Source organism: Lampetra planeri, chromosome 47, assembly GCF_965212315.1.
Source record: "Lampetra planeri chromosome 47, kcLamPlan1.2.h2, whole genome shotgun sequence".
NCBI classification, from domain to species: Eukaryota; Metazoa; Chordata; class Hyperoartia; order Petromyzontiformes; family Petromyzontidae; genus Lampetra; species Lampetra planeri.
In genome coordinates, this window is record NC_136153.1 from 8,813,687 (window position 1) to 8,831,944 (window position 18,258).

General features: G+C 51.2%; 1 protein-coding gene across 3 annotated transcripts in view; it reads right to left on the bottom strand.

The window, feature by feature from the left end:
• Positions 1-18,258, bottom strand: part of LOC144733585 (ribosomal protein S6 kinase alpha-3) — a 64,020-nt gene that overhangs the window by 14,680 nt on the left and 31,082 nt on the right. For all 3 annotated transcript variants that reach the window (XM_078615608.1, XM_078615607.1, XM_078615609.1), the window contains 9 exons: positions 9,632-9,754; positions 6,900-6,981; positions 6,166-6,246; positions 5,235-5,314; positions 4,294-4,400; positions 2,076-2,113; positions 1,402-1,544; positions 501-571; positions 171-259 (listed from right to left, as the gene is read on the bottom strand). In XM_078615608.1, the coding sequence (XP_078471734.1) occupies positions 171-259; positions 501-571; positions 1,402-1,544; positions 2,076-2,113; positions 4,294-4,400; positions 5,235-5,314; positions 6,166-6,246; positions 6,900-6,981; positions 9,632-9,754 (814 nt within the window). The remainder of the gene's footprint in view (positions 1-170; positions 260-500; positions 572-1,401; positions 1,545-2,075; positions 2,114-4,293; positions 4,401-5,234; positions 5,315-6,165; positions 6,247-6,899; positions 6,982-9,631; positions 9,755-18,258) is intronic.

The following is an 18,258-nucleotide window of genomic DNA, read 5'->3' on the forward strand; positions in this document are numbered from 1 at the left end:
GAGGCCCAGAACCTGTTCAGATAATCGTCCCTAGTGTTAGCGGCCATGAGCAGGATTCAAACTCAGGTCGCTGGGTTCGTAGCGTAGCGCGCTAAGTGCTACGATACCGCTCTCCACAGTCACAAACACACATACGCTCACACACACACAAACAAGACAAAGGCACTCACCTAGGCGATTGCCTGGGTTCCTCTTGAACAGCATTCGCAAGAGACTCTGCGCTTCTCCACTCAAGAACTGCGGCATTCCTAGCTTGGCCCTGCAAAGCACGGGTCACAACAATACCAACAAGCTGAAAAAAGCCAGTCCAGAAAGGGAGTCCGTATTTTGTTCGGGGGTTTTAACCGAATTCGGTTTCTGAGCAATGGATGTGGAGTTGTAAGGAAAAATACAAGTTGGAGAGCTACAGAGCACATCCGCGAAACTCTTACACACACAACTTAAATAAGCCGCTAACCACCCCAGATATTCGCAATATCTGGGAGGGCGATCAAACTCACTTGAGAATCATAGTCATCGTCTCCTTGCGATCTTTGCCCTGGAAGGGGAGCGTTCCCGTGAGCATTTCAAACTGTAAGAAGAGGAAGGTGGGAAACGGTGGTCATTTAATTGATAACGTTCATACATTTTTCACATCTGGAATCTGCGCCGTTCTTATAGCGCATGGGCTGTCAAGGTGCTAATGTTTCACAGATGGGTAGAGTCTGCAAGTTAAGGGGTGATGTTGTCAAAGTGGTTGTACCCAATTAAAAACAAATAGGACATTTCCAGGTAATTTCACGAGCCTTGCAAAGTTTTCGCCGTGACAACGTGGCCGACTTTTTTTCTCTAAAGACGTTGCAGGATCCCTCACTGTCCACCGTGAAGCTGATGGAGCGTGGTATTTTTGTTGGTTCATACGGCCGGTATTATTAACCGGGGCGGTCGGCGGGCTCGAACCACGACCCTCTGCGACGAGTGGCGAACGCGCTGCCGCCGGCCCGGCCGCATCGTGTCGAGAGGGCAGCGTTTGTTAGGGCTACGAACACCGGCAGAGGAGCTACACTCACAACAACGAGCGGAGTGCCGGTCGGCTAAAAGGCAGCCAGGTGGCAGAGTGTGGAGCACAGCAGGTGCATCTATCAGTCATCTCAGTATCAACAAACACATGCCACCTGGGTCTGTCCCGTGACCTCCTGCATCTAGCCTGGCACAGCTAGCCTGGCACAGCAGTCAAACCACGGAACCTGCGTCTGTCCCGTGACCTCCTGCCAGCGAGCCTTCCACACTTCACGCGACGGCCTCAAAATGCACCCAGCCTGGCACAAAGCGCCGTGGTGACGTCACCGCCACTTGGTGGTGAACGGCAGCGGTTGTTGTTGTGTACGCGTGTATGTACGGTGTACGCGTCGCGCTCGTTACCATGAGCACCCCGAAGGACCACCAGTCCGCCGAGTGAGTGTGGCCCTTGCGATTCACCACCTCAGGCGCCATGTACTCCACGGTGCCACAGAACGAGTAGGCCTTCTTCTCGTGGTCGATCGACTCCTTGCTCAGCCCAAAGTCTGAACACATTCACACACACACACATGCTTGCACACACGTGCTCACAAAGACAACGATCCCCCAGCCACATAGCCAACACAGACTGTTGGGTCATGTGCCCAGTGTTCTTAGCGAGCACCTTTGAAGGCCGGCACGACATACGGGGAGAGGTGGGTGGGTGGCCAGCACCACACCCGGCTGCCTTTGTGTCTCGAGTGGGGATGTTTACTACAAACTGCACGAGGTACTCATTTGAGGCCGAGTTGATTTAGGGGAGGCCCAGAACTGGTTCAGATAATCGTCACTGGCGTTGGCCGTGAGCGAAAAACAAACTCGTGTCACTGGATCGTAGTGCAGCGCGCTAACGCGACACTACCGCTCCGCACAACACAAACACATGGGCATGCACAAACACTGAGACACACATACGTAGACACATAAACACACAAACTTACAGCAAACTTAAAAGGATACACACAAATAGAGACAAGTACGTTCTCATGCTACAACAATGACTAGAAGGGTGAATCCACTTCATACAAAAAACTCACCCGTGAGTCCAATGTGTCCACTTTCATCCAGCAGAATGCTGTTGGGAAAAGAACAAAAATTAAATCAATTTGGCAAGCCACTGCATTAAAGGAGCCTCCTTTTAGTTTAATAATAGCAATAAATAATGTTGTGTTTTCATACAGCACGAAGGTTTTGCACAGAACCGCAAGGAAAAACCAGACAAGCAGGAAGGCGCCAGAAAAGTTCCCAAGCTCTGTGGTCCTATGTTTGGGGTTTCCCCCCCCCCCCAATTCCATTCATGAGTGGAAGGCGATTCGACCGCGCCAAGCAATGCACGCACGGAAACGCGCGCGGGTGCGTGCGTGCGCACAGACGCACGTTTTAGGAATGCGCACCGCCACCCACGCGCACGTTCTTACTGACGCAAGCTAATCACGCCGATAAGCGGCGTTACATTCCATTTTTTTGTTAAAATGGAAACTTTTTTTGTAAGTATTCCCTTGCTTATCTCTCCCGCAAACGACACACATCTCAGCATTGGTAGGTTGACAAGCTGTGCGGCAAGCTTAGCAGTGTTTGGTTTCAGGGTTTTTCGTAGTTTTTGTCAAAGCACGGCGTGCAGTGACCTCGGACGAACAGAAGAGAGATGGATCCAACGATTCACCGAGTAGACATATCGTTGGTGTTCCGCTTGTTTTAACCAGGAAAGCTCCGATGAAGCTTTAAAACTTGTTTTCCGGAAGGTCTTGCCAAGTGTTATCGCAGTAGGAGGGGCGATGTCGCTGTGTGTAATGTTGTTGCTGTTGAGTAATTCGTAGGTACATTTTCAGCAATCGGGATGTCTTGGGCAATATCGGTTACACGGTATGGTTTAAGAAGTAGCTATGGAAGGAAGCCCATGCAGAACAGGAGAACATTCAAACTCCACACTTACTCACTCTCTGTAGACCAGGGGGAGAACACACAAACTCCACACACACACTCTATAGACCAGGGGGAGAACACACAAACTCCACACACACACTCACACTCTGTAGACCAGGGGGAGAACACACAAACTCCACACACTCACACTCTATAGACCAGGGGGAGAACATACAAACTCCACACACACTCACTCTCTGTAGGCCAGGGGGAGAACACACAAACTCCACACACTCACTATTTCGCACACACACACACACACACTCTCACACTTTGCAGAAAATAGGGAAAATGTATAAACTCCACACAGAAGGGCACCTGAGTCAGGTATTGAACCCAGCACCCCCTTCTTGCTGTGAGCCACTGCGCTGCCCTGCCCCCAATATTGACGACTTACAATGAATGCAAATCTACACAGCTAGTGTAACCTTCGAGCTCTTAACAGACACAGGACAGGAGCATGTGCAGCAGAATAAAACGAGACCGGTAAAAAAAAAAACGACACTCACAAAAAATTATGAATTGCCGAATCAAAAACGTACCCACAAGTTTGACAATAGGGGTCGAAACGCCAACTAAACCGCTACCTGCGTCTTCAACAGGTACACAAGCAAGGTGAGGTTCATTGTAATATGGTGATTCAACGAGGGAGCAAAGCTAAGGGGGCGGCATCTGGGTAACTATTTTTCTGCTGGGAAGATTTGGGAAACGCGATAAACCCTCTGGCGGGGCGTTGGTTCGGTGAGAATAATTGTTATGCTGGTCGTAGAGTCTCAGCCAAGTTGACGACACCGCGTGGGGTTTAAAGTCAAGAGCCTCAGTCGTCTGTGGATTTCACCGAGTTCATCTCTTCGTCTGGTCGACTCGAGCGCTCAAACGTTCAGGCAATCGCTCGCAGTGATTAGACGTTGGTGTAAAGGGCGAGCAATTCCACCCCCCCACCCCCTCCCATGTGATCAGATCAGCCAATCAGTGAACTCAGGAAATGTTTTCATGTTACACATTAGCAAGTAGACTAATCGCCATCTGTACGGGGATCGTGTTGTGGCTCGCTGGCGTGTGGGTTTTTCTCTGGGTTCCACCCACATGTACGAACACAATCATTAAGCGGGTGAAAACATCTCAATATATGGATATACACGCAGCTTGCCTAATAGTTAGTAGCACCGGCTCACCGCCTCGCCGCTCCCTTCCAGCTCATCCGCTTCCTCAGCGGTTGTGAGATGCAATTTGCATAAAGATGACACTTCCCAAAACTAAACCAGACTCAAACAACACGCAAATTATCCCCTTCGTTAGGATTTCATGAACGAAACCAACGGTGCGACTCACTTCTCAGGTTTGAGGTCGCGGTAGATAATGCCGAGGCTGTGTAGGTGGTCCAGCGCCAGAGCCAGTTCCGCAAGGTAGAACTTGACGTCCTCTTCCGTGAACATCACCTGCGGGGGGCACGGGGGGGGGGCAAGCGAAGGGAACCATGGAAACGACGACAGAAACAGTTCCGCGATGACAACGATGGCGTCATCTTCAGGGCGGCTCTCCGACGCGTGTCAGGTGATGCTGCTCTCTGCGAGACCTCTGCACGAAACTTCATTTGTCCCGTGGTAGGACGACGGCGTGGCCTGGTAGGATGGGGATGGTTGAGTTGTATCTGTATGTGTTTGGGTGATTTATTTACCTTGCTTGTACTTGGCACTGCTATCGTGTGTTTGTTCTGTTTGTTGTTGTAACGTTCTTACTCGCGCAGACTGGACATCTGTGAACAAGAGCTTCATGGATAATCGGATTCCTCCAGTCTAAATAAATATTCTGATTCTGCCTATGTCTTTGTTGTGTCGGCCTTCATAGGTGCTAGTCGTGAACAGCACTTGCCCCAGCAGTATGTTACAGGCTACATGGGGGATCTTTGTCTTTGTTATGCACTATGGGGAACGGTAGGGCTGCGGTTGCACTCGACAATCCCGGCATCCCGAGTTCGACTCTCGCTCACGGTCAACACCAGGGACGATTATCTGAACTGGTCTTGGGCCTCCCCTAGGTTACCTCAGCCTTAAATGAGTATCTGGTTTCATGTGTAAGCATCACCGTTGGGGAGACAAAGGCGGCCGGGTGTCGTGCAGACCACCCACTCCCTCATGCGCCGTACAGACCTTAATGGGGGCTCACGAACAGCGCTTGCTACAACAGTCTATGAAAAGATATACGGGGAATATTGTTCTTCATGCGTGTGTGTGTGTGACATGTGATCCGCACGTACAGCTGGGCCTGCTCACCTCCTTTGAGAGTCGAGTGAAGAGGTCTCCTCCCCTGAGGAAGTCCAGAATCAGGTAGAGCTTCCCTTCTGTCTGGAATGCTGCAGCACAAACAGAACGGGGCAGCTGAGCGGGTGATTGGGCAGGTGGCATGGCGAGTGGTTGCAATGGGCGGTGAGCAATTTGTTGTACTGCTAGTTGGGTGGGTGGGTAGGTCTGTGAATAAGTAGGTAGGTGGATGGGTAGTTGATTAAGTAGGTAGGTAGATCGGTAGGTACGTGGGTAGTTGGGCAGTCGGGTAGGTAGGTGAGTGGGTAGGGAGACAGCTAGGAGGGTAGCTGGATAGGTAGGTAGGTGGGTAGGTGGGTAGGTATGTGGGTGAGTCGGGAGGTAGGTAGCTGTATAAACAGGTCGCTGGACAGGTAGGTAGGTGGTTGAGTAGGTGGGTAAGTAGGTAGGTGGGTGGTTGGGTGAGTGGGTAAGTCGGTAGGTATGTGTGTGGGTAGAGAGGTAGGGAGGTGAATAAATAGATAGCTGGATGGATAGGTGGCTGGGTAGGTAGGTAGGCACATGAATGGGCAAGATAGGCGTGTGGTTGGGTGCATCTGTCAATACGTTGGTGGGAAAGTGGTTGGTTAGGTGCATAAATGGGTATGTAGGTGAGTAAATAGGGAGAGAGGTGGGTGGGTGAGGTGGGTGGAGGAGTGGGTAGATGGGAGGGTATTTGTGCGGGAAAATTATAAATCGTAAGTACGGGCTTGTCAATCCACTGATGGATGAGGGCCTCCTCCCTTCTGTGCGGAAACATCGAAGTGTCCGTTCTGGAGTGCCGGTAAACGTGTTCGGTGTTGGGAGACGTTGCTGGCATGGCGTGCTGTCATATCGCAGCACATTCCTACCGCCGCGGTGCACTGGTGTGGTGTGTTACGGCGAGGTACGGCGGAGGATTTACCATAGTGAAGCTTCACTATGAAGGGGTGGTTCACCTCCACCAGGATATCTCGCTCCATCTTCGTCCGCACGCGATCACGGACTGGAGGGGGCACAGCGCACGAGCAAAGTGTCACAGCAAAGTGTCACAGCTATGCAACTCTTAGCCCAGGACAGGCTGCGCGAAACATCTCAATGGAAGACGGAACCTGACAACCAAACGGTGCGGGTTGGTAGGTGGGCAGGTTAACGAGGTAGGTGAGTAAGTAGTTGGTGGGTGCTAGGTATGTGAGTCGGTAGGTGAGTAGGCAGGCGTGTGGGCAGTGTGTGTGGGCAGGCAGGCGAGTGGATCAAAGCTGCGTCTCAATGGCAGAACGTCAGCATTGCTGTCTCACCACGGTCATCGCAAGGCCCCTGCCCTGCGAAGTCGACACTCGGTCATCACCGCTACCGTCGCAACTGCCGCCACCGTCACCGCCACCACCCTCACCGCCACCAACCTCACCGCCACCACCCTCACCACCACCACCGTCACCACCACCACCGTCACCACCACCACCCTCACCGCCGCCACCACCCTCACCGTCACCGCCACCGCCACCACCCTCACCACCACCATCGTCACCACCATCATCACCACCATCATCACCACCATCATCATCACCATCATCATCACCACCACCGCCACAGCCACCACCCTCACCACCGCCACCAACGCTACCACTGCTACCACCACCGTCACCGCCACACACTCACCCTTCAGCGTGGCTTTCTTGAGCACCTTCATGGCGTACAGTTGCCCAGCATCGGGACCCTTGATTTTCCGCACCAGAAACACCTACAAAGACAAAGGTCCCCCGTGTAGCTTTAGCAGACGTCTGTGGCAAGTGCTGTTAGTGAGTAGCACCTATGACCAGGTGACAACCTGGACAGGCGAGGGCCAAAGCAGGTGAGAGACTGGACAGGCGAGAGCCGTGAGCTGCTGCTTGAATGTGGATGATGGTGCCTGGATGCTGCACACGGGCAGTGGGAGAGGGTTCCTGGCGGCTGCTGGTGCAGCTTAGCCACAGGGTTGTGGGTTGTGGAGAAGAAAAGAGTTTTCCAAATAGGATGACCACTTTTGATTTCCCACACAGTGGTATGAGTTGTTTATCCACCCCAGAGGAATGATGATGATGAGTGGCTGAGATGACCTCTGACCAGGACGTGAATCGCTACCTTCCTGTTGATTCGCGCACGACGAACACGGCCGTAGTCTAAGCGCCAAACGCTTTGCATTTAGTGGCAACCAAATCTGATGTCAATTACAGTTACGAACGCAGCTGCATTTTGACCGATTTTTTAAATTATATTTCTTCCGATTATACCCCCGGGTGCGCAATCTGCGTTGTGTCACGAGATGAACAATGTCCACTTGAAACTGCCACTTTGAGCGTGTGTCACGGGACGGCCACGTCCTGTGACACACGCTGATGAAGTTAAAGAATTCCTGAACTTCTCAAGCCCCTTCAACAGCTTCTCATCCACGCTGCGAGCACACCGTTCATATGCCCTGTAAAGAGTGTCCCGTTCCATATCAATCAGTCAAACAAAAGTGAAAAATCTCAGGGAGCTCTGCACGAAGCCGAATTAAGGATTTTTCTTTTGTATGGATTAATAGCAGCAGATGTAATTTTAGATTTGTTATCCACTCAATTGTCCGTTCAGAAACAGAGTGGATCTCGTCCATTCCTCCTGTAAAGGTGTGAAGGCAGCGGCAGCAGCGGAGTGTTTACAATGTGGTTGATGGTTTGGGATTCGTGGCCGCGCTACTTGCTGGCCGCTGAATCGTTGTCCATCAGGTGGCTGCATCGGCCACGTGGCCAAGTCACGATTCGGTTGATGATCGACACATTGGCGGCGTGGACGGTTGAAACCGGCAGGTTCGATGGTAGGGTCCTGTATGAGCTGTCGATTTTGACGTCGGCAGCAGCCCAGACTTGCTTCCATCTTTCTCGCCTTAATTTGTATTTGCGGCGTGGAGTGAATAAAGTCAATAATATTTACAATTAATCTGGTTTGCTTTTTCCATTGCCATTGGTGATCGGGTTGGGGCCATCAACACACTGTACTTGAGAAACCATTTTAACCACAGCCGGTTGAAGCCTGGACACAAACCCAGGTTTTCAGCGGTAGCGGCCCCAGTGTCTATGCCGCACGGTATGAGCCCCTCCCCCCACCCCCGGTGTGTCACCTGGCCACCCACGTACAAAATATCGTTAGTGTTTTACGTTTCAAAATTGAAACGTAAAACACTAACAATTGTTTCGTTACTTACTCCGACAGCACGCAGTGTCCAATGTGTAAAACATAAATAAATAAATATTCCCATAGTTCTGTGGGCCACCACCAACCACTGCTCCGGATCCAGATTAAAAGCCTTCTATTTTTAAACACAAGGTCACCCTGCACTTGGGAAAAGGACATGGCAATATATTTTATAATTTTTTTAAATTCCCCCACCAATCTCCACCTACCAAATTTCGAGTCCAATCAATCGTTGTGGGGACGCAGCTCGGCACTCCGCCCATGTTCGGGGGGTGTGGTGCAAAATGATTTCTCCCGATTCACATTCCGAAAAGAAATCGCGCTGTCATCGGCTTTACGCCAGCGAGGAGATTATGACGTTTCTTCCATGCCACAGTCTCGTGTCGTATCGGCGAACGGGGACCTCCCCTCAGGTAGAGCGTATGTGCTTTCGGATGCTCCATAAGGAGCGATCGGGGTGTCAGCAAACCTGACTCTTGGAAGCTGAGCAAACTTGAGCCTGGATAGTGATTGGATGGGCGACCATTGTGCATAGCAGGTGTTGCATGCCACGGGGTCACGTGGTGGTCAGTAGAGCACAGTCCGTGGTTGAACCATGTGTGCTGAGCACAATGCCCCAAAACGTCCAGCGACCAGCAACAAACAGCAACCAGCGATGACAATAAACGCTGATAATTATGATGACTCTGCTGCTAGTGCTGATGATGATGATGATGCGCAGAGTAGAGACCCCTAACTGGGACAGGCATTCATTGCTTATAACTACACCGCCACTCAAAGCTAGATAATTATTTGTGATCAGACTGCGATGGAAAACTTAAACTGTGAAACGTAATCTCTGCATCCCCACAAGTCCATGGGCAGCGATCTCTGGGCCTTCACTCCCGTGGCACCCAGACTGTGGAACTATCTGGGCCTTCCTTCCCGTGGTACCCAGACTGTGGAACTCTCTGGTTCGACTAAAAATATTTATCTGTCAGAAGGCATTTTCTATTTTAATTGGCCCACTTCTTACCCAACCACCCCGCTCCCTCCGCCCTGCTCACTGTCATTGATGTAAAGTACCTTGAGATGTTATGAAAGCCAATATACAAGCAGCAATTATTGTAATTATCACATGTGAAGCATTAACAGAGATTAAGAGGCGGCGTAGATGTGAGTCTGGCTGGGTGAAATTGTACCTTTCCAAACGAGCCCTGGCCCAAAACTTTGAGCAGCTCAAACTGTGATGGGTCGGCCTTCTCGGAGCCCTCCTTCACGTGATGGGTGATGTTTATCTCCTTGATGTGACCTTCATCTTGGCTCTGTGACGACGAGAAACGCACACAAACACGCACGCACACGCAAACACGCACGCATGCACGCACACAAAATAACTCAAAACAATTGTTGCTTTAACCAGGAACACATCTGGGGAAAAGCACCGTCAGAGAGTGCCTAACATGGGCGTTGACAAGGCCAGGTGGTGGCCGCATTGACCGCTCGCAGCAGAGGTTCGCAGGTTCAAAGCCCAGCGGCCGCTCTGGTTAATACTGCGGGGCTGTACGTACCAAAAGGACTACCGGTGGACGCTAAAGATCCCATGGGCACATTCAAAACTTAAGTCCAAATTTGAAAAATTCCCTATCCTTGTCTGTGAAATAGAAACGCCCGCATGATAGCCTCGGACCGCAAGAAAGGCGCAAATACCAAACCAGAGGCTGGCGTGTCCAGTACCAAGAAACGTCCTCCTTTGTCTCCCCACAGCACTGCCCTTCACATACTGTATCAGGTACTCATTTATGACTGAGTCAACCTAGGAGAGACCGAGCGCTCTCTTGAGTTTCCCCTCGAGTTAGGCGCACAAACGCAAGTGGCGGCCGGAGCAAGTTACTGCAGGGCCGCACCGTTACCAGCCTTCAAGAGTGTGCCGACATAATGTAACAATAATCCAACCTGCGATTACGTATGCAAATACCATCGCTCCTCGAAGTACTGAACAATTTGCACAAGTATAACATTTTATATATATATACACGACTTAAATACAAGCCGGGAATTAATTTAACACAATTAGACCCTGCAATGGGATTTACACTGCGAGGAATTAAGGGGCCATCATTCAATGACATTCGTGTTTGGACAGCTTGTGATTTAGCCCAGAATAGTGCACATTACAGCACTCTGCTAATTGTGTGCGAGCTTGAGAGTGTGGGCGTGCAAATATGCGAGCGTCCGCGTGTCTAAATGCGTGCCCGTCGGAGATATGTAATGGGGGTGGCGGCAGCGTTCGCGGTCAGCACAATGCACTACAAAACGGACCACACAAATTCAATTAACGGCCATGGCTAACAAAAGTGGCGCGTATTGGAACCGGGTCCTAAGGCTGCGTATCCCCTAGGTCCACTCGGCCTTGATTGAGTACCTGGTGCGGTGTGTAAATTTCAGCCGTGTGTGGAGACAAAGGCCAGTCGAGTGTGGTGCTGGCCACCCACCCCCGCAGTGTGCCGTGCCGGCCTTCATAGGTGCTCGCTAACATCAACTTAGACCAAGATAAAGATCCTACTCCCCTCCGCACCCCCCCTGTAAAGCCTACACATCCGTTGGAGCAACTTCGTATTTGTCTTGTGTGCGTGCGTGCACGACGGCCACATGCACACCGTGACCAAGTCACCCGGGATGCGCTCGATCTCGAAAAGCTAAGCAGGTTTCTTTTGTTCAGCCTGGATAGTTGATTTGACGGGTGACCACCGTGCCAACAGCAGGTTTGCTATAGGCTGCTGCGGCGCTATGCAGTCGGCAGCAGAGGACAGAGCAGCGACGACTGCTGCAGGACTGTGCCCCGACGCCTTCGCCGAACCCGCACCGACAGGCGCGGTGAAAGTACGGTCAGACGACGAGCACGAACCGCGCGGCATGGGGAGGCCCTCACCCAGCTCTGAACTCGCACTGAGCCTAGCTTGATTGGCGGCCGTAGAGACGCTCCCACTTGGTGGCGTTCAAGAGTACGGAGTCGATAAACTATTTAAAAAACTAAAAACTATTTTTTATTTTACCAGGTAAGGCTCGCCGAGCTATACGGCTCTTTTTCAGAAGCGACCTGGCTCTCACAAATGATAGCTCAACGAAGCGGCTTATCACGTGGAAATGTATAATCGTAGCCAAATACTCTTAACGCCGGTTTCTAAGTGTGGAGCAAAAACACCGGAGGACCCGGAGAAAAATCCATACAACCACGGGGAATGAGAACATGCAAACTCCAAATATCGAGGTGTCAGGGTCAGGATCGAACCCACAACCTCCTGTATACCAAGTGAGGAAGTTAACATCTCGCCACTATTGGAGTGTGTGTCATACCTGTCAACCCATACGGTTTACCCATATTCTTGTACAGGGAAATTTCGTTTTCAGGTTCATACGCTGTACAGCCGTTTCAATACGGGCACATTTTCAATATTTGTTTGCGTTTCTCCCTTGTGATGGGATTTTGTAGGATGAACGTTGAGATTTATAAGGGCACGGGGTGACCAATAAGGTGTGAAATGGTCTGTAATAAGGTAGGGTCCTGATAAGGGGTTGACAGGTATGGTGTATGCACGTGTTGAACTTTATTCGCACCGTACATAGCCAGCCGTGCTAATCGGAGGTGCAGCAGTGTGTCGGCGATCGCCGTGTGAGCAGCTGCACATCGCCCACAACGCTAACGTCCCGGCCTTGAAGCACGGCACTATTCCCGAGCTGTCAGTTCCGGGACAAAACCGCTGTCCAAATCATGCAACTCAATCATCGCCTGCAACTGCTTTGTCCGTCGCCTGAGCGAGTAGCTGCACTGCAAGGTTCCCGCGTTGAAAAGCACGCGCATGGTTGTTTCTGGTAATGGCGCGGTCAGTTCTATTAAACGGACGCTTCGATCGTCACCGACGAAGGGATGCCCATTATAGTCGCCACATCCTTCACCCGTGTTCAGTGGCTAAGATGTTGACGTACACCGAGGCGACGCTGCGTAGACGCTAGACAGGACGGCGATCGAAGCATCCCCAGAAACAAGGGCCATATCCTGCCCTTGTCCATGAGTAACCCAATGTTTAGAACAGGAAATTAAACGACAGCTCGTAGTTTTATGCACCAAGTTTATGTTTTCTAACAGGGTGAGAACTCTAGAAGCCAGTATGAGTCTCAATTGTAAGAGTGACGTGCAGCATTCATTAGAGTATTCTGTGGGCGATTTTTTTTATTTGGCAAAATTAGTTGGAAAATGTGCGAGCGATGGAATGCTTCGCCACAAACCGCACAGTCTGCCTCTACTTTCAGGCGAGCAACTAGTTGTGCCACTGCTTGCAACCCGGTTGCAGAGGCGTCCGCGTGCAAGCGAGTTGTGCAGCCGATCATTCAGGTGCAGGTCCAGCTTCAGGGCTAAGCGGGCCAAGTTGGCACACGGACACCAAGGCACACACATGGGAAGAGGATGCCCACTTGCCAGGCGAAAACAGCTCCCCATCACCTCTCACTCACCGGCCAGCCACCGCCAGGGTGTGATGCCGTCATGACAAGTGGGGGGGGGTGAGGGATCGTTTTACCAGTGGCCGAGTGCCGCGGGCCTCTAATAAAGCGACACCGACACGCAGCAGAGGCAGGGTTGCGCGGGGAAAGTCCTAATTTCTCGGGGGACTGAGCGGAGTGTGAGAAATGCTTTAACGACAAATGGCCGGCGAGCTGGCGTAGGATTGCTGATGGCTGCTGTTACGAGCGACGTGTGAAAGAGTGTATTTGTGTCTTTGTGTGTGTGTCTGTGTAGTCCTGGGCCTCCCCAAGGTCAACTCAGCCTCAAATCAGGAACTGGTGCGATGTGTAAACATCGCCACTAGAAAGACAAAGGCGGCCGGGCGTGGTGCTGGCCACCCAACCCCTCGTGTGCCGTGCCGGCCTTCATAGGTGCTCGCTAACGGCACTTGCCCCAACAGTCTTTGAAGGCTATACGGGGGATCTTTGTCTTGTCTGTGCAGTGTAACGGTTAGCGGGCTGCGCTACGAACCCAGCGACCCAGATTCGATTCCCGCTAACGAGTGATAGCAGTGACGGTTATCTGAACCAGTCCTGCGCTTCTCCTCGGTCGACTGGACCTGTCCTAGGTCGACTTGGCGTTAAATGAGTGTCTGTTGTGCTGTGTAAATATCAGCACTGGGGAGACAAAGGCGGCCGGGCGTGGTTCTGGCAACAGCAAGCCCTCTTGTGCCATGCCGTGCCAGCCACAACAGGTGCTCGCTAACAGCACCTGCCCCGACAGCCTGTCAAAGGCTCTACTGGGGATGTGTATCTGCATATGTGCACGTGTGTGTCTGTATTTATTTACGAGGGCGTTGACTTGGCCTGACGTTCAAGAAGCAGTGACGCTGCTGTAGAGATTCCATTCCGTTGGCCACGCCACCCCTGACTATTCCTGCGGTGCAATAACCCTGACAACACCACTCCTGCGCACGCCAGCTTCCTGGTGCAAGTTAACGATCCGTTGACGTCAGTGCCAGGAGTAGGCCATTGTGTGCCGCCGTGAGGGATTCAAATTTCGTCCCCAACAACAGGCTAAATGCCCCCAGGTAACTCTTGCAAATGAGACTCATCCAGGTCTATTTTCAGTTGTCACCTGGTGAAATAAAATAAATTTTTTCATTGAACCAAGAGAGCGTGTGTGTGTGTTCATACACAGTTATGACTCAAATGAGTATACCTGGTGCGATGTGTAAAATCATCGCATACTAAGGAGACAAAGGCGGTAGGGCGCGGTGCTGGCCACCCACTCACTCATGTGCCATGCCGAACTTCATAGGTGCTCGCTAACAGCACTTGCCCCAACAGTCTGTTACAGGCTATACGGAGGATCTTCATTTTTTTTGTCATACACAGTACTGTATGCACAAGGCATGTATTGTACAACAGTGGTTACGAAAAGGACAAACTCTTTCCATCTCACAGCGTAACAGGAGACGTTTCGGGTAAAACGCCCTTCTTCACACCAACATAGAGGAGGTGCATCTGAGCGCTTTATCACAGATTTACAGTCAGGGCAGGTAAGAATTTACAACAGTACAACAACACGATAGTAGTACAACGTACAGGTAAGGCAAACAAAAATCACCCAAACAAATACAAATAAACCATCCCCATCCTACCAGGCAAAGCCCACTGTGGTATTCACTTGTTTTTCAGAAGCAACCTGGCCAGAGTGGCTTATAACATGGAAATGTCGAGCAGCAAAATAATCAAAATAACTTTCATGCATATTTAGACACCTTGGGTACCCAGCAGAGAACTGGGAGAGAAAGGAGACACGTCTGCTTAGGAAAAAAAGGCGAGTGGGCTTGGCCAGGGCACGTCGCCAGAAGGGACGCAGGCCGGTGGCTCGGCATCACGGCCACAGCCGGGCTACAACCCCCCCCCCCCCCTCGTCGAGAGGGCGTCCACCGTGGCCCACGACCACGGCGGCAGCGGCCACGGCGGCAGCGGCCAAGTCGGTCGGTCGTGCGCAAACCAGGCAGGGTTGTCTCACTGCGAACCCGCGATGGACGGTGACGGCTTGGGGAGGGGGGAAAGGCCTTGATCCAGCAGCGGATAGAGCACGGCCCCATGATAATAATAATCATGATGGTGGCGGTAAAGCTTAGCAGTCTATACCGCGGTAGACACAACGCTGTAATTAGCTTAATTATATATTTGCTGAGAGCAATTCTAGTGCCGTTCAATCAAATCCATTAAGCGTATTAAATCGGCTAAATTGCTTTTCAATAAAAGCTTTATCGGACGCATTAGAAAGAAAGGCTTTCCTTTATAATGCATATGTATACACACAAAGTTCATAGCTTAATACAATAAATATGGATGCAATTGTGATGGGTAAGGTACATCCATAAATGCACACATGCATGTGTGTACATAGAGCAGTACATACACTGTATGTGTATGTGCATAAACACATAAAAAGTGTACTCTTAGTAGAAAAAAAAATCTTTACCCAAACCAGCTGAAGCCTCCAGTAAGTCACGTGACTCCTGTGTGGTCACCCCCCACTCTGAACCCCGCCCCTCTCCCCGCCTACTGTGAAAACGCAGTCCGCTCATCCTCCTCCGTACAGCAGCAGCAAAGTCAAGGCCCTGATGCAGCCTCTCTCTCCTCACCCCTCCTCACCCCTCCTCACCCCTCCTCACCCCTCCTCACCCCTCCTCACCCCTCCTCACCCCTCCTCACCCCTCCTCACCCCTCCTCACCCCTCCTCACCCCTCCTCACCCCTCCTCACCCCTCCTCACCCCTCCTCACCCCTCCTCACCCCTCCTCACCCCTCCTCACCCCTCCTCACCCCTCCTCACCCCTCCTCACCCCTCCTCACCCCTCCTCACCCCTCCTCACCCCTCCTCACCCCTCCGCTCCCGTTCCTCCACTCCTTTTCCATCCTCCTCCTCGTATTCCCCATTCCTTCTCCCTCCCCATCTTACTTCCTGTCTTGTAGCCACGTGTACAACAGTTCCCCGTTAAAGCCATGCCAAGTCAAAGACGTATTCGTCGTGATAACCAAATGGGTGCATGCTGTTAGCGAGCACCTATTAAGGACAACACAGCGCACGAAGGGGTAGTGTGGCCAGCACCACACCCGGCCACCTTCATCTCTGCAGTGGTACAATTTGCATTCTGTGCTAAGTACTATTTTAATACTGAGTCGACCTAGGGGAGACCATGGACCAGGATTAGTTAAGATCATCACCACTGATGTTAGGTGTGGCCGGAAATTTCCAACTCAGGTTGTTGTGTTTGTAGCACAGTGTGCACAACCACCTTGGTTTCCCCAGTGCTGATGTTCACACACCATACTTGGCACACATTTATGGCTGAGTAAACCTAGAAGGGGGCACAGTGCTGGTAATGATTGTATTTGTCAGCGATTTTTTTCCGTACACTCAAACAGCTACACAACTCACAGGCCAGACCGCCTCTGTCTCACCGGTGCTAAACTTGAACCACCATGCCACACACTCATTAAAGGCTGAGTCAACCCAGAGGAGGCAACAATGCTGGTACGGTTTGCATTTGGAACACTCGCAGAGCCTCCTACCTTGACTGGTATAGAGGAGGTCGTGGTTTCGATCCAGACCCTGACGCCTGTATATTTGAAGCTTGCATGTTCTCCCTGTGGTCGTGTGGATTTTTATCCGGGTCCTCCAGTTTTTTTCTTCCACATTTAGAATGGTGTTCAGAAGCTTTGGCTGCTAAACATTTCCACGTGATAAGCCAATTGGTTGAGCTATCAGCTGTGACCAGGTCACTTCCAAAAAAGAGCTACACTGTTCAGCAGGGCCTTACCTGGTCTCCCCAGTGCCGAAATTCAAAATCCATTCCAGGCACTCATTCAAGGCCGAGCCAACCTAAAGGAGGGGGCAACCGTGCCGGTACTGATTGCATTGGGAAGGGCTTCTTTGACACGAAGAACAACTACACAGCCGGGACACCTGCACGCTTTTCAGTGCAAATTGGCGGCGCATTAGGAAGCGTGGGGACGCACGGGAGTAGAAGTGGAGGGGGGCCCATTCTGTTCCGGAACAGCAGCAGCAGGACGGCCACTCAGAGAGAGAGTTTATTTTTAGCGCGCACGCGGCGGCTGAATTCTAAGCATCGTTACTTGAGTGCAAGAGTAATTGTGCTCAAGCACACGCGGGCAGATTCAGAACATCACCATCGTCACCAGAGTAAGCTGCGTCACCGCCACCACCACCATCATCATCGCCAATGGCAGCGCTGTCATGATAACCATCATCAGCAGCACCATCACCGCCATCATCATTGCCGCCACCACCATCATCAACAGCACCATTGTCATATTGAGTAAACACTGTGGTCATCATCATCATCAAAGGCAGCGCTGTCGCAATAATTATCACCAGCAGCACAATCACCATTGTTATTAACACTCTCATCATAATCACCACTACAAAGCGTCACCATCAGCACCCATATTCATGATGGTTACCTCGAACTCCACCACAGTCCACCACAGCCACCATCACCATCAGAAGTACCGTCATCTTGATTACCACGACCACAACAATGATTATCAACTAGGGGTAGATACAAATTATTTCCACTTTGTGGGTGGTCAACAACAGTTATTCGTTCGGCTGCCCATGTCAAAGTAATGTGGAGTTTTCATCGCCGAGTCAGGATTGACAGGAGAGATGAGTGCAACATAATGCTCGTACGGATGTCGGGGCAATTTGTAGATCACCCACACACAAAGCCAAAGATCCCCTGTGTAGCCGACATCGACTGTTCTGGAAGGTTCTGTTAGAGAGCACCTATTAAGACCGTCGCGGTGCACGAGGAGGTGGTGTGATGATAATGTTTACACCCTCCACCAGCTACTTATCTATTGCTGAGTCAACCTAGGGGGGCCCAGAACTGGCTCAGATATAATCCACTGCTAGTGTTTGTTGTGGCCGGTTCCCAGCGCAGTGCGACTAGCCACTATGCCACCAATCCCAAAACAGAGACAAAACTTATCTCGATAGCCTTAACAGACTGTTGGGGCAAGTGCTGTTAGCGAGTAGCAGCACCTATGAAGGCCGGCACGGCACACGAGGGGGTGGGTTGGCCAGAACCACACCGGCCATCTTTGCCTCCCGAGTGGCGATGTTTACCACACACCGCACCAGGTACTCAATCCCGACAGATACTCTTCCACACACTCTTGCTCCCAGTATACTTGCACACATGTAATATCCATGTACATTCACATGCAAAAGCGCAAAAAAACAACCACACACACAAGTATACGTACTCGTAAAAAATAAC